General features: G+C 46.9%; 6 protein-coding genes across 6 annotated transcripts; 3 read left to right on the top strand and 3 right to left on the bottom strand.

Annotated features, from left to right (window-relative positions):
* Window positions 1-1,560: 1,560 nt before the first annotated feature.
* ATNIH1004_006248 (MARVEL domain-containing protein) lies at window positions 1,561-2,184 on the bottom strand (the record flags this gene model as incomplete). Its single annotated transcript, XM_033570883.1, has 3 exons — window positions 1,561-1,669; window positions 1,721-2,042; window positions 2,100-2,184. 3 exons carry the CDS (start codon window positions 2,182-2,184, stop codon window positions 1,561-1,563), a joined length of 516 nt encoding a protein of 171 aa, XP_033426915.1.
* Window positions 2,185-3,752: 1,568 nt separating this feature from the next.
* MET17 (O-acetylhomoserine aminocarboxypropyltransferase/cysteine synthase family protein) lies at window positions 3,753-5,392 on the top strand (the record flags this gene model as incomplete). The annotated part of the gene is made up of 6 exons (XM_033570882.1): window positions 3,753-3,802; window positions 3,875-3,929; window positions 3,992-4,075; window positions 4,142-4,501; window positions 4,580-5,148; window positions 5,203-5,392. The coding sequence occupies 6 exons, from the start codon at window positions 3,753-3,755 to the stop codon at window positions 5,390-5,392; spliced, it is 1,308 nt and encodes a 435-aa protein (XP_033426914.1).
* A 1,785-nt stretch (window positions 5,393-7,177) lies between these two features.
* ATNIH1004_006246 (putative AMP-binding enzyme) lies at window positions 7,178-9,487 on the top strand (the record flags this gene model as incomplete). Its single annotated transcript, XM_033570881.1, has 4 exons — window positions 7,178-7,351; window positions 7,413-7,668; window positions 7,728-9,309; window positions 9,379-9,487. The coding sequence occupies 4 exons, from the start codon at window positions 7,178-7,180 to the stop codon at window positions 9,485-9,487; spliced, it is 2,121 nt and encodes a 706-aa protein (XP_033426913.1).
* Window positions 9,488-10,015: 528 nt separating this feature from the next.
* ATNIH1004_006245 (uncharacterized protein) lies at window positions 10,016-10,995 on the top strand (the record flags this gene model as incomplete). Its single annotated transcript, XM_033570880.1, has 3 exons — window positions 10,016-10,529; window positions 10,598-10,690; window positions 10,790-10,995. The coding sequence occupies 3 exons, from the start codon at window positions 10,016-10,018 to the stop codon at window positions 10,993-10,995; spliced, it is 813 nt and encodes a 270-aa protein (XP_033426912.1).
* A 327-nt stretch (window positions 10,996-11,322) lies between these two features.
* Window positions 11,323-12,266, bottom strand: ATNIH1004_006244 (WW domain-containing protein; the record flags this gene model as incomplete). Its single annotated transcript, XM_033570879.1, has 2 exons — window positions 11,323-12,112; window positions 12,181-12,266. 2 exons carry the CDS (start codon window positions 12,264-12,266, stop codon window positions 11,323-11,325), a joined length of 876 nt encoding a protein of 291 aa, XP_033426911.1.
* A 500-nt stretch (window positions 12,267-12,766) lies between these two features.
* ATNIH1004_006243 (uncharacterized protein) lies at window positions 12,767-13,941 on the bottom strand (the record flags this gene model as incomplete). The annotated part of the gene is made up of 3 exons (XM_033570878.1): window positions 12,767-12,996; window positions 13,048-13,670; window positions 13,745-13,941. The coding sequence occupies 3 exons, from the start codon at window positions 13,939-13,941 to the stop codon at window positions 12,767-12,769; spliced, it is 1,050 nt and encodes a 349-aa protein (XP_033426910.1).
* Window positions 13,942-13,974: the final 33 nt, after the last annotated feature.

Below are 13,974 nucleotides of genomic sequence, written 5' to 3'. Positions count from 1 at the left end.
GCTTGGCCCTCAGTTGTGAAGTTTGTCGACAAAAGAAGGCTATGAGTTCACGATCAATGAACCACAGAAATCAAGGTGGGAGAGAGTATGCGGGAAACGTATTGCGGACTCCACTGACACGCACTTGAGTCACACTGCTGTGGAGGCACAAGGTCTTAGGGGTGGGAAAAAAAAAAAAAAAAAAAAAAAAAAGGCTTGTGGAGTAAAAGATCAGCTTGAGGGAGCAAGTACTCTGTAGATAACTACGGAGCACTCCGTAGATAGGCCCCCCCTCAGTGACAATATACCAAAGATAAACCGAATGACGAATGGTGTGATGCGGAGATAATGCAATTATGTACAAGGTAAAATAAGATGTTATGTAAAAAGAATGGATTGAGTTGAGCGGCTCAATCCTCCTCCTCTCTATCAAGACGGATGCAACGTCAGGATAAAACGATCGATTTGATTTGGAGGCAAGCCCGAAAGAAGAGCCCTCTTTTTTTTTTTCTCTCACTCTAAAAAAAAAATGGAAAGAGAAAGGGAAGAAAAAATTTACTATCCCTCATCCTCCATTTGTGGGAGTCCACACCCGACAGACTTCGACGGGAAATCAAATCAGTTGGCTCGCCTCTCATACTGAAGTGGGCCATTGATATGGGGTCTTCGGTGGGGTAGAGGAAAAGTTTTCTCGTAAGTCAAAACAGGTACAAGTAATAATATTATGTAGTTTGCAGCTATTTCGCTGCTTGACCATGGTTGAAAAGCTGATGCGGTGGCGGGAAAAGAAGTCCCGCTCTCTTGGGCACTTTCTTAATTATCATTCTTGGGCTTCTGCCTGAACGGTTCCTTTCACCGACCGCCGGAGATTACGGCCAATAACCAGTCATTTCTCCTACGTTAGTATAAGTACAGATTATGGAGTACTAATTCGCACTCCCATTCCCCGCCCGCGATACCTGATCGGGACGTCGAACAAGCGAATCTCTTCGGAAACGTAATTAGATGGACTAACCTAACCGTTTCATCACGTGATGCTGGTACGAAGTATATCCAGCCGACCGTCTTGTCACACCACAATATGGTATGTCCCATGTGAAACTTCTACTCCTTGTCCTTCCTATTTCCTCTGATTAACTGTGAAGCACAGCTGTAACAGAGTTCTTTGACCAGAATATAAAGAAAACAGTCCAAGTTAAAAAAATAGAGGAAGCTTTCCTATGGATGGGGAAATGTTATTCGTCAATCACATACACAGCGACGTATATCTGTACGACTCCACGACAGATAGCCGACAAGTAAAGAGGGTATAAGTATAAAAAGGAATTGCATCCTGGAACCATACACCAAGATATATATATTAATAAAAGCTCACAATTAAACATACCTCTTCTGCAGGCATTAGAGCATAAATATAAGCCAATAGTAAGCACATCGCAGATGATTCCACAAGCCAAGCATGTGTTTATAGCCGCAGGCCAGCAATGGCCTCTTGAAACTAGGCATTAAAGCACTTGGAACACCGCCATTGTTCTTTGGCGCACGTAGAAAGACTCGATGGAGCTGCTGCTATCAAGTCGTTTAGACACCAGCGTGAGCAGTAGACTGAGGAGGAGTCTTCACACCAGGACTCGAGGTGGACCGCAGAGCGCCGAGAACTGCAGGAAAAGTCGAGGCCACAAACAATACCCTATACTAGTGGTTAGCAATAACCCCAGCCCTCCAAATTCTACATCGGAACGTGAAGACTAAAGTAGTTCGAGATCCGCTGAAAGCGAGGGTGGAATACCATTCAAATGCTCCAAACACCGTCGCTGCCTGCGCGGCATGACACGCGCTCCAGTGGCAATGGTCCGGAGAAGGTAGCAAAGCACCAAGAGCGATGAATCCCGAAAACCAAAAGATCATCGTGATCGCTTCCACAGTCGGTACTACGAAACGGTGCGCAAGGTCGGGAAAGAATATTGGGGCGAGGGCAAGGTAGGGCGTAGCAAAAAATGCCGTCCATATACTATTGAATAGCATGAAATTGACAGTATCACTGCCATTCAGTAGGCTGATGACTGTTACCAGTCAACAATGGGAAAATCAAATACACGGTGAATAGGAGTTCAACATACAGTATGCGGTCAACCCGAGAACAATTATAGCGAAGAGAACCTGGATAACCCGAACGGGATAAATCCAGGGGAAACTCAAAGCCATAATAAGAGACAAGTATTGGGTTTATAGGTCGTATTTTTTTTCTTTTGTGAAGTAGAGAGAGATAGAATTTTTTTTTAAAAAAAAAAGAAAAAAAGCCGTTAGCAGCAAGGGAAAGGAGCCGTGATTCTTCACTATCAGCTTATGGCTGCAGGAGGATAGCTAATTTGAAAAACCGGTTGTGGGTTCTGAAAAATCACAGACTAAACTGATGTATCCCTTTTCAGCAAAGAGAGCAAGATGTAGATTCTTGTTGTCTCTTGGAATCTGAATTTACAAAAGAGAAAAGCACCCTTCCCAGGTCGCTGGTTATCTTCGATCTATTATAAGGGGACTGAGCAACCCAAAAAATACGATATTCACCCGAAGAGGCGTTCGTGTTGATTTTATTCCCTGTGCAGAGCCTGCCTTATTATTAGCGGATCTTGCCATGCTTGCCCAAAATATAGACTTGGTGGAAGCCTTTGATCGAGGGACACAACTGCCAGATGACGATAAGCGCCTCGGCGCCATTCTGGATACGAGAAGGTATTGGTCTAAGGTAAAGGCTAGGATGAAGATGATGTCATGATATGGTGTACGCGGCTGAAGATCAGTTGCTGTAATTGCGTAAGAAAAAAACTCCAAAGCATGATGTGTTGTTACCAAGAGTGATGGAATTATATAGAGATACAACATAATCTACTACTATGTAAGAAATCACAGCCTCTATTACTCTGTGTCAATGTTCTAGCTTAGTTTGCTTGGCTCTATGTGCTTAAACACAGGGGCTAAGGTGCCCTGAGGTCTTATTTTGCAGCTAAAAATAAAATAAAGACTAATATCGCTGTGAGCTTACTTTTAGGCATCAAATAGTACTACTCCGCGGTAAATTAACTATGGTATTATGGGTTCATCTTTCTACCTTGCTAGACTAGAGGCCTGTTTCACAAATTACTTAGTGGATGCTTAACTAGTTTGAGAGCTTTATCTAATCTACACATCTGGCACCAGAGTTTAACAGTATCCTTGCCTCCATTACACAATTAATTATGTACTCTGTAAAAATTGATAATTTAGTGTCAAACCACTTGAGGTATGTATTCACCTTTTCTCTTAAGATACTATGCGTGGGAAATGCCAGGGTAGACATGTCCGCATCGTAAACTGGTAGTGCCTTTAGTGCTAGTATGTATGTGCGTTGCATTAGTAACATTATTTAGGGATACCAACCCAATAGTTTTATATAAGTACCAAAATGCTCGTATCTATTGGCCAAATACGTTTCTTTGGTCGAGGGACTCTGCTCTCCTTTCCTGCACAAGTCAGTGATACCCCTCTCTCTGCCCCTCTTGTCCCCACCACGTCAATCACGCCATCGCCTAATACTAACCACAACATCAACACTCTGGCCTTTTTTAAAGAGTATGTGTCAATATGCCTCCCCTTTCACTCCTTCTCGCATCTCTTGCGCATTACACACCAAAGGGAGCGGAGCTCCATTTACAGACATTTGATTCTATCAACCATAAGGCGACGACTACGACTCTCATATATAACATACTTGGCTGGAAGATTGCCCTAAGAGCAAAATGACCAACCCACAGCAACCTCATTTTGAGACCTTGCAGCTTCATGCTGGGTAAATACATCCACTGGTCCAAGCAAGGCGACACTAGGTCGTTTGCTGGCAGTAAAGCTGACGATCTTCAAGTCATGAACCAGACTCAGCAACCAATTCCCGTGCAGTGCCTATCTATGCAACAACGGTAAGATTGCCCTACTTCTTCCGGCTTGTGGCCATCGAGCTCCTCGCTCATATAGGTTGTAGTCATACCAATTTAATGATTCAGCACACGGCGCAAGACTCTTTGGCTTGAAAGAGTTCGGCAACATTTACAGCCGAATCATGAACGTAAGCAATTACCAGACATATAACTAGCCTCAAATTCGAGCAAGTTACCTAACACTTATTCCTTAGCCGACGGTTGATGTCTTCGAGAAGCGAATTGCTGCCCTTGAAGGTGGTATAGCCGCTGTAGCGGCCTCTTCTGGACAAGCAGCTCAATTTATGGCAATCTCCGCTCTCGCGCATGCTGGTGACAACATTGTGTCAACAAGCAATTTATACGGTGGCACGTATAATCAGTTCAAGGTTCTTTTCCCTCGTCTGGGTATCACAACCAAATTCGTCCAAGGAGACAACTCAGCGGATATTGCCGCAGCGATCGATGAGCGTACAAAGGCCGTTTACGTCGAAACGATTGGAAATCCTCGGTATAATGTGCCTGACTTTGAGGCGATTGCCAAGGTTGCTCACGACAATGGCGTACCATTAGTGGTAAGTAATAAGAACTCTACTTGCCAGCAGGACTGATGACCGCTGACCTACCTCCCTTCCCTGCTCGGCGAGGTTTAGGTTGACAACACTTTTGGTGCTGGCGGTTACTTCTGTCGTCCCATTGAGCACGGAGCAGATATTGTGGTTCACAGTGCGACCAAATGGATTGGCGGACACGGTACCACCATTGGTGGTGTTGTTGTTGACAGCGGGAAATTCGATTGGGGAAAGCATGCGGCACGCTTTCCTCAGTTCGTCGAGCCATCTGAAGGGTACCACGGTTTGAAGTTCTGGGAGACATTTGGATCTCTTGCCTTTGCTATACGTGTTCGGGTTGAGATTCTCCGCGACCTTGGGTCGGCACTGAACCCTTTCGCGGCACAGCAGCTTTTGCTGGGGTTGGAGACTCTGAGTTTGCGAGCCGAGAGACACGCAGACAACGCACTGGCATTGGCTAACTGGCTGCGTAATAATGAGAATGTGGGCTGGGTCTCCTACCCTGGCCTGGAAGATCACCCTAGTCATGGAATTGCTAGGCGCTATTTGAAGCGTGGCTTTGGTGGTGTTCTATCATTTGGCGTCAAAGGGGGTGCGGCTGCTGGTAGCCAGGTGGTTGACGGCTTCAAGCTGATTTCCAATCTTGCGAAGTAAGTTTTCTATTAGTGCGGTGGTAAGATATTTAACTGATCGAACTCAAAAAGCGTCGGAGATTCTAAAACTCTGGCCATCCATCCTTGGTCAACAACACACGAACAACTCGCCGAGCAGGAGCGCCTTGACTCAGGCGTCACTGAGGATGCCATTCGGATTTCCGTGGGTACTGAGCACATTGACGATATCATTGCCGATTTCACACAATCTTTCAAGGCTTTCAATGCCACAGGTGCCTAGCAGGTTACCCTACTCAGTGGTCAATCAGCTGACTACAGGAGTAGTGCAAATCGCTTGCAGGAGATAATCAAGCAGTTTGATTTAGAAGTTGGCAAGGGAAATGGGACGAAGTGGAATGTTGCAGTACCTAATGGTTAGACCAGAACAATGTGAGGGTGATACTTTGCAGACAGCAGATACATGCCTACTAATAAAGCAAGAAAGCCGTGCGATTTTCTCTAGGTTTCAAAGATTAAGCAACCAACAACTACATACAACACAGCAGATATTGCCCTGCGTTCCTAGTACTTAGATGTATGCTTTATTCATCAATCAACTGATAAGAAATCCATAGTTTAGCACCGGAGGAATGCAGTGGTGGTCTGGTTCAATGACGGCCCGAGGGAAAACGGGAAAAGGGGAATACACGGCAGCTTAGTCAGGGTCGGAATGGAAAAACAGTTGGCGTTGATCCACTAGGGCTATTTTCCAATTTCAACATTCAATAAACCTCTTGGTCTTTTTTTAACAACTGCGCCCGTCCTCCTTACATAAAATCTATATGAAGATAGTAGTTAGTCTATAGATATAAACCTTAGTGGAGCTATAACATATAGGTAGAGAGTTCTACCCGTAGGTCGGATACGCACCAAAAACTTGCCAAGACGACGAGCCAATCCCGAACCACGGACACCTGGGGAAAATACCTGGGGCCGGACCCAGGGGCTTACTTAATAGGCCCGATAGTAGTTAACTAACTAGGAGGGCATAATTTGGGCGTTCTTCACATGAATGCCCTTCTTCAAGTATGAAGTAATTAGCTAGGTTCTCGGCCTAAAGCACATGCGTGTAGATCGTGTATTGCTTTGAGTATTGTACAATACTCCATGCTACGTTGGTAACTACCTAAGTTAAACAGTTTCTCCCATGTGATACCCTCGAATAAGGCCCGAAAGTTGATCCATCAGCACAATAATTAGTGATTCTATCATATGTAAGATGTTTTGCTGATTACCATAGTTTCCAGCTCAGCCATGAAAATCCTCCATAAAAAAAAGAAAAAACCAAGAGAAATCCCACCCAACGCAGGATTGGGAGGGAGCCCATAAAAAGGGAAGTCCCTCCGCGGTTCTCCGGAATACACTATAGTAATAGCTGCCCCCTCCATGGCCTCGGCATCTTCCAAGAAAGCAGTCAATGTTTTCTTAGGTAGTTGATTAGATCAACGCTGTTTTGGTTTAACACTAGGTACGGCTCTGTTTCTGTCTGGATATACATATAAACAAGCGTAGTGACATCATCCATTCATGCTTCACAATTGAGTTCCAAAGAATAAATAAAATAGTCAAAAGTATAGCTAAGTTAAAAATAAAGAAAACCTGACGCCTAGCCCAAAGGGGCAAGGGAAAGGAAAGGAGCCCTGGACGGGTAAATGCCGAGGTCCGTTTTTTCGTCGCATGGAGGAGGCAAACCAACTTTGAACTGTCACCCACTCAGCATTCTTCCAGTACCCGCATGCCTGCATATCTATATTGCGGGAGGCCATACTTCCCCATCCTCTTCTTCTCCTATCCCCTGTCGCTGCTGTTGTTGTTCATAATTTTACTTACTCAACCCCCCCTCTCCTCTCCCTCCTCCGTCATAGATTTGACAGTCTCTTGCACTCAACGCCAGATCAACAAAAAATCTAACCGTGTCCTAAGAGTCTGCTTACGCAAACTTGTGTTTGGTGGGTTAGACTATTTCATATAATTCTCCTGCCCCTGGCTGACTTAACTGTACCTGTGATAGATTGCAACGGCCACGATGTTCTTCTCCCAACAACCGGTGCATCTCGCTCGTGCGGAGGAGCTGAGACAAGAACCTCCTAAGGGCATTCCTTATGCTATCGCATTGCCTGGTACTGAAAAGCCGGGACGGAGTAAAGTCTACCGCGCCCACAATACTCAAAAGGAGCTTGTGAAGTCACTTGATCCGAAGGTGTGTAAGACCGAAGCTGATGTCTCTTGAAGATACGCTCTAATAGTCCTTTCTTCTCCAGGTCCTTACTTCACATGATGCGTTCGAGTCGACCGCAAATCGTGTTCCAAAAAATCATTGCCTTGGGTGGCGCCCGTACAACCCAGCAACTAAGACCTACGGCCCATATCAATGGATAGATTATCAGACTGTTCAAAAACGGCGGGCTGACTTTGGTGCTGGTTTGGTGGAATTGCATCTGAAACATGACTGCCACCACCCGGGCCAATATGGCATTGGGCTGTGGTGTCAAAATCGTCCGGAATGGCAGATTACTGGTATGCAATTTCTTTTTTACCCCAACTGCTATGGAATAGGACTAAATACAATGCTCCAGATCTTGCATGCATGTCTCAAGGCCTCTATTCCGTTTCTATCTACGATGTCCTTGCATCAGATGCCACCGAATACATTATCAACCATGCAGAACTTCACTGCGTGGTCACCTCGTTGCCACACATCCCAACTTTGCTCAAACTGAAGCCTCTCTTGCCGAAGCTAAAGATTATTGTCAGTTTGGATCCTTTGGACGCTGGCGAACCAGCTGGTCATTCGAAACGAGCCCTCCTTGAGTCAGTAGCTTCTGGACATGATGTCTCGATCTATACGATAGATCAGGTTGAGGAGTTGGGCGCCTCCGCGCAACGGCCTTGTAACCCTCCCCTGCCTTCTGATATCGTCACCATCAACTATACTTCCGGTACCACCGGTCCTCCCAAGGGCGTAGTCTTGACGCACGAAAATGCTGTGGCGGCAACTTCGGCGGCCCTCGTTATCACCAAACAATCTCTTGGCGACACAATGGCCTCTTATCTTCCACTAGCCCATATTTACGCTCGTTTGGCGGAACATGCGGCTTTCTGGTCGGGTGCTCGGATCGGGTACTTCCATGGAAACATTATAGAGTTGGTCGACGACCTCAAAGTTCTGAAACCAACAGGTTTCATGTCTGTCCCTCGCCTGTATAGTCGCTTCGGAAGTGCAATTCGCGCTTCAACAACCGAGCAGGCAGGCTTCAAGGGTGCTCTGTCGAGACATGTCGTAGCAGCGAAGACCGCAAATCTGAAGAACCCTGACCCCTCCAAGGCTACCATAAACCACGCTTTCTATGACCGAATCTGGGCGAAGAAAGTTGCAGCCGCCCTTGGCTTGGAGCGTGCTAATATAATGGTTTCTGGCTCTGCACCGCTTGACCCTTCGCTGCACGATTTTCTGCGAGTCGCTCTGGGGGTAGACTTTTCGCAGGGCTACGGCCTTACTGAGACGTATGCCATGGCTTGTGCCCAATCCCCCAAGGACCTCACGTCTGGAAACTGTGGGCGCCTTGCTCCCTGCACTGAGGCCTGTTTGGCTTCCCTGCCCGACATGGAATATTCGGTTGATGACAAACCGCATCCTCGCGGCGAGTTGCTTCTGCGAGGCCCCAACGTTTTCAGCGAATATTTCAAGAACCCGGATGAGACAGCCAAGGCGATCACGGAAGATGGGTGGTTCCGGACCGGCGATGTATGCACCATCGATGAAAAGGGTCGCATCGTTATCATTGACCGTCGAAAGAATGTTCTGAAACTGGCTCAGGGAGAGTACATCTCACCGGAACGACTTGAGGGCATCTTCCTGTCTGAATTGGGTTATTTTGCCCAAGGATATGTCCACGGCGAAAGCATTCAGACGTTTTTGGTGGGTATATTTGGTGTCCAACCAGATTTGTTTTCCGCATTTGCCAGTAAGGTGCTGGGACGAGTCGTCAGCGAGGCTGATATTAAATCGGTCCTGGATAATGAGAAGATCCGGAAGACGGTGTTGGAAGATCTTGAGCGAGTTGCAAAGAAGCACAAACTTGCAGGGTATGAAAGGGTTAAGAACTGTGCCTTGATGGTAGAACCATTCACCGTTGAGAACAATCTGTTAACGCCAACGTATGTGATGGCCCATCTTCTCCTGCATCTTTTTCTAGTGTATTGTACTAACTGCTTTCGACCACTTAGTCTCAAGCTGAAGCGTCCTCCAGTTGCAAAACAGTACCGTGCACTATTGGATGACCTGTACACCCAAGCTACAGCAGCGGAATCTCCCACTCCTAAGGCCAAGCTATAAACAAGGCCCTGTTTATGCTACTGTACTACATTTTCCTAGATTTCCTTGTCTCCGTTAAAGGGGACATGCTGAGACTGTAAATACCACTGAACAGATTTCTTCGCATTTCCAAATGGCATGTTGATTTAGTAGACAGTTGCCGGTTGCCAGTTGTATCAGTGATCCAGTTTTCAATGAATGACGATCTTTGAGGAGAGGAAAAGGAACTGGCAGCCTGAACTCCAGTCCCAGAATGCCGATGCTATATCAAGGCTTACTCCGTGACAGGGGCTCGTCATAGGATGTAGGAAGATTGGTAGTCTCTATATGCATCCGTCGTTTGGTGCAAGTACCAAGACGATAACTATTCATAGAATTCAATTATGGGTTGGTCGCCAAAGAGACTAGACTAACCCAAATCGGTCTGTCAACCTTAGTCATCTCCCATAATCATCCTCTTCACAACTAATTAGCATTGATGAACTAGTAGCTTCCCCTTATTCTCACCTTTGCCCTCCCCTTTTTACCTGTCTTCGCTTTAAAGGAACCATGTACCTGTCCATTTCCACTCTGCGTCTTCTGCTCGTGTTCCTTGCCACCTTCACAACGCGGGTATTCTCGGCACTCACCATCACCGTCACTCCCTCCAACCAGCTCCCCAATCCCAACTCCTTGCCGGCAGGAACGCATGCAACCCTGACATCCCTCCCTACATCCAGACATGGAGAGGAGAATTACAATGCTGTCCTCCACCCATTGACTGCCCCGCTTACCCGCTCCGGGACTTTCATCTTTTGGGACCTCCGATCTCCCAAGCCCGAGTCCTACTTGCTCGATATTCATTCTGCCGAATATGTCTTTCCTCCCCTACGCGTCGACGTCTCTGTGGATGGTAAAGTACTCGGCATCTGGGAGACATTTCGTGGGAATCCGTGGGAAAATCGCGGGGCCGAAAAGTTCGCCGTCACTACTGCTACTTCAGAGACAACTACCGAAGTGCTCGATGTGGCAGTGGAAATAAAGCCGCTGGCAAGAAGAGGCTTTTACGAGGAAAGGGCTAAGTGTAAGGAAGCTATTTGTCATGAGTGCATCTGCAAGTGGAAATGCTGACGGAGCTGGCTTGACCTGTAGTCTCCCCTCTGGCCTTGTTCAAGAACCCCATGATCCTAATGGCACTAGTAGCCATGGGTTTTACATTTGGAATGCCAAAATTGATGGAAAATAGTACGTTTGCGTGCATGGAAACAAATTGCCTCACCCCTCAATGACAACATTCGTCTCTCTACTTTGTTCCTTGCTGATGTCAAAACCACCTCCTCTCAGTGGATCCTGAAATGCGTGCCGAATTTGAGAAACAATCTCGAAGCTCCCCGATCTCCAGTGCCACGAGAAATGCTATGGCTAGCGGTGGTGGTGCACAGGCTGGCTTTGACCTCGCTGGATGGATGGCTGGCGCAGCTCCAAGAACTGCGGCTAGCCAAGGATCCTCCACTGGCAGAGACTCTGGAGACCATATACGAAGGCGATGATCATAGTAGTTCGCTGAATACTTAGAATGACAAATCCAAGTTGATCTAGGGTGACATATCCTCTGCATGGTAATAGAGGGTGTCCTAAGAAGACAAGTCTAGGCCACGGTTTCAAACTTGTAACATACACAATAGAGCACACAATATAAGAAGCAGAAAGCTATCCCACAAATCCTCAGCCCAAACGTAAACTCATGACAGCCCTCGAGTTTCGTTCCAGCGATAAACCATTAGTGTTGCAAATCCAAACCAAGCAGGATTAAAAAGCAATCCACCATTGTCGTCCGCCGCCTCATAGTCAGAATCATCCGAAATTAAGCATATCGGCTAGAAGTCGCCAAAGTCACCCCCACCAAAGTCGCCATCGCCATAATCGTTGTACTCGACATAATCATGATGATCATCAAAAGCCTCTGCCAACAAAGCACCACCAAGCAATCCTCCTCCGACCCCCAACGCCGCAGCTCCTGCTGTTCCCAAGCCATGCCGTCGCTGTTGGGGTGCTGCCGCGGAATAAAACCCACCTTGAGCTGGATATGCGGGAGAGCTGTACCCTACCGGTTGCGGAGGATAACCACCATAATATCCCCCCTGTGGATAAGGGTATGGTTGCTGTTGCTGCTGTTGGGACGGGAGTGGAGGGGGCCTTCCATAACCTACAGCGGTTCTACTCGAGGATTTTCCCATCAACTTGTTTAAAAATCCTTTGCTGCGCTGCTTTTGTTCTGGGCCAGTGCTTTGAGGCGGGGGAACTAAGGACGATCCATAGCTTGTCGACTGCGCCTGAGCAGCTCCGGTGTAGTAGTCTGCCGCAGTGCCAGGTTCATGGCTTCTGGAGCTCTTGGTGTGTGCCCAAGCTTCTTCTTCTTGTAATTGAGCGGCCAGCCGAGCATCACTGTCTAGGGTGCTGGTCCCTGGATCTGCAATGTTATACGGGTTATTCGATCCCAGTGCCTTCTTCTCGCCTGCGGCGGTGGCAGCAACAACAGGTGAGTTGGCATGCGCTGAGTCCTCGTAAGATGGCGGCCGATCGCTTGGGGGTCCATGTAGCTCTTCCGTAGTTGTGACTTCGGGACGTTCCCATTGTGACTTGCCAGTGCGCAAATTCACAAAGAACCTGTGTAAGAGTGTTAGCAGGAGCTTGCATTTTAGACGAATGGCATCTGTATGCCATCAAGCTCTCACCATTCTCTGTATCTATTATCAAACTGGGCTTTCCATCCATCGGGGACGGAAGGCGGCGGAGGTCCGGGGGGCGGGGCGAATGACATCAGTCCTTTGTATAAGACAGTTCTAACTTGGTATATTAAAGGTCCTTTGGTTTGCTGTCTACCTCCTGAAGTCTTAAGAATTGTGAAATATATTCTGCGGGAGATATGAATAATGCTAATGCCTAGCAGGTAGGTAGGTCACTTGGCTACCATGGTTCATATACTAAAATATCTAATGATTAAATACTCCGTACTAGTCAACCACAATCTGGAGTGACCCTCTTTTCCCACGTGATATATCTTTTGAGAGCACAGCCACATTGCCCATATATTCATCTTCCATCTTAACTACACTATTTACAAGTGTACTCCAATCCCATACAAAGGAGTATGTATTCGTGTAAACCTGTGCATGCCAGTCATAATATATACAATGGCCCATTAAGTATACAAGCCTATTGTGCATCGGTTCAGATCAAAAATCAAACATGGTATCATCATCAAAAAATCATCGGGACTGATCATTATTATTCTGAAGCATCTCTCCAGCTGTGCTTGCACTAAACAGTGACATCTTGGATATTCGGGTCAACATATCTACTCGATGGCCACCAAAAATCTTCATCTAGCTCTTCCTCCAGTTCTTGAAGGAGAGTATCACCACCACGTAAGGGGACCTTATTAGGTTCAGGACAGCGAGTAACACCTTGGAGCTGCGCATCGGTCGACGGATCTGCAAATTCCTCGGTATCTGTATCACCAGTAAGGTCGATGATCTCTGGCTGTACGTCTATAACCAAAGATCCGCAACTTTGTGTCTTTGCTCGCCGTTTAAACCCACTGTGAAAGACTGCTGAAGGACAAGGCTTAGCATCTTCATCACTGCACAAGTCAATGAAGTTGTCGTCAAAGGAAGCTAATGCTTTTGTGTTTGACGGCTCTGCTCTTTTTCTTTTGTATTCGTTCTGGCGTTGATTTCGGATCCGGGCGAGTTGGATTTGAGCCTCAACTTCTCTCCGAGATTGTTCATCTAGCACATCCCGAGATTGCACAGGAATCCAATCAAGTTGGCGTATTTGCAGCTCCCTTTTAAGCTGGGTTTTCGCAATCTGGTCAAAAGGTGTACCTTCAGGCCGAGCCCAGGTTGCAAAAGGTCCAGAATAGCGAGGCCCTTGTCCAGCCCCAAATACAGGGTGTTGAACAAGCTGACCAGACGATAATAATTTCCGCGCAGCTTTAACACCGGACTCTGAGTCTGGCTCGTGGTGGTCAAAAGGCAATTGAGGGGCACGTTTGAACGTAAAGGACAGGTCGTCCGTATTAGAAAATGGCCCTGGCGACAGGACATGGATGCCTCCGGCAGCATCTCCAACCAAAAGGTTGGATTTATCATCTGAGAAGGCAGCACGCGCAATCTCCTCTTTGAAGCTGTGCGTATCCTCAACCAAAGCATCCTCGGATGATCTGAGAATATTCCACCTCTTAAGAATACCGTCAGATGCCCCAGTATAGAACTGGTCAATCGCATTCCCCCCCACAATGCCACTGTCACCCCGACATCTGCTTGCTCCCTTGTTAACCTCTCATCTGTTTGATTGAGGGGATCACCATGTGGGAGTTTGAGGATAAAGTCGTTATGTTTGCGATAGTCCCAGACATATGTATTGCCATCAGTACAGTTAGCGGTCACATAGTTGGAATTGATAGGACAAAACGTAACATCGTTAATATCCATTGCGGGACAATCAAATTCATAAATACGTGTCTT

This window comes from Aspergillus tanneri (genome assembly GCF_003426965.1).
Source record: "Aspergillus tanneri strain NIH1004 chromosome Unknown AapTan_4_pilon_pilon_pilon, whole genome shotgun sequence".
NCBI lineage: Eukaryota > Fungi > Ascomycota > Eurotiomycetes > Eurotiales > Aspergillaceae > Aspergillus > Aspergillus tanneri.
This window is presented reverse-complemented; position numbering and strand designations above follow the sequence as displayed.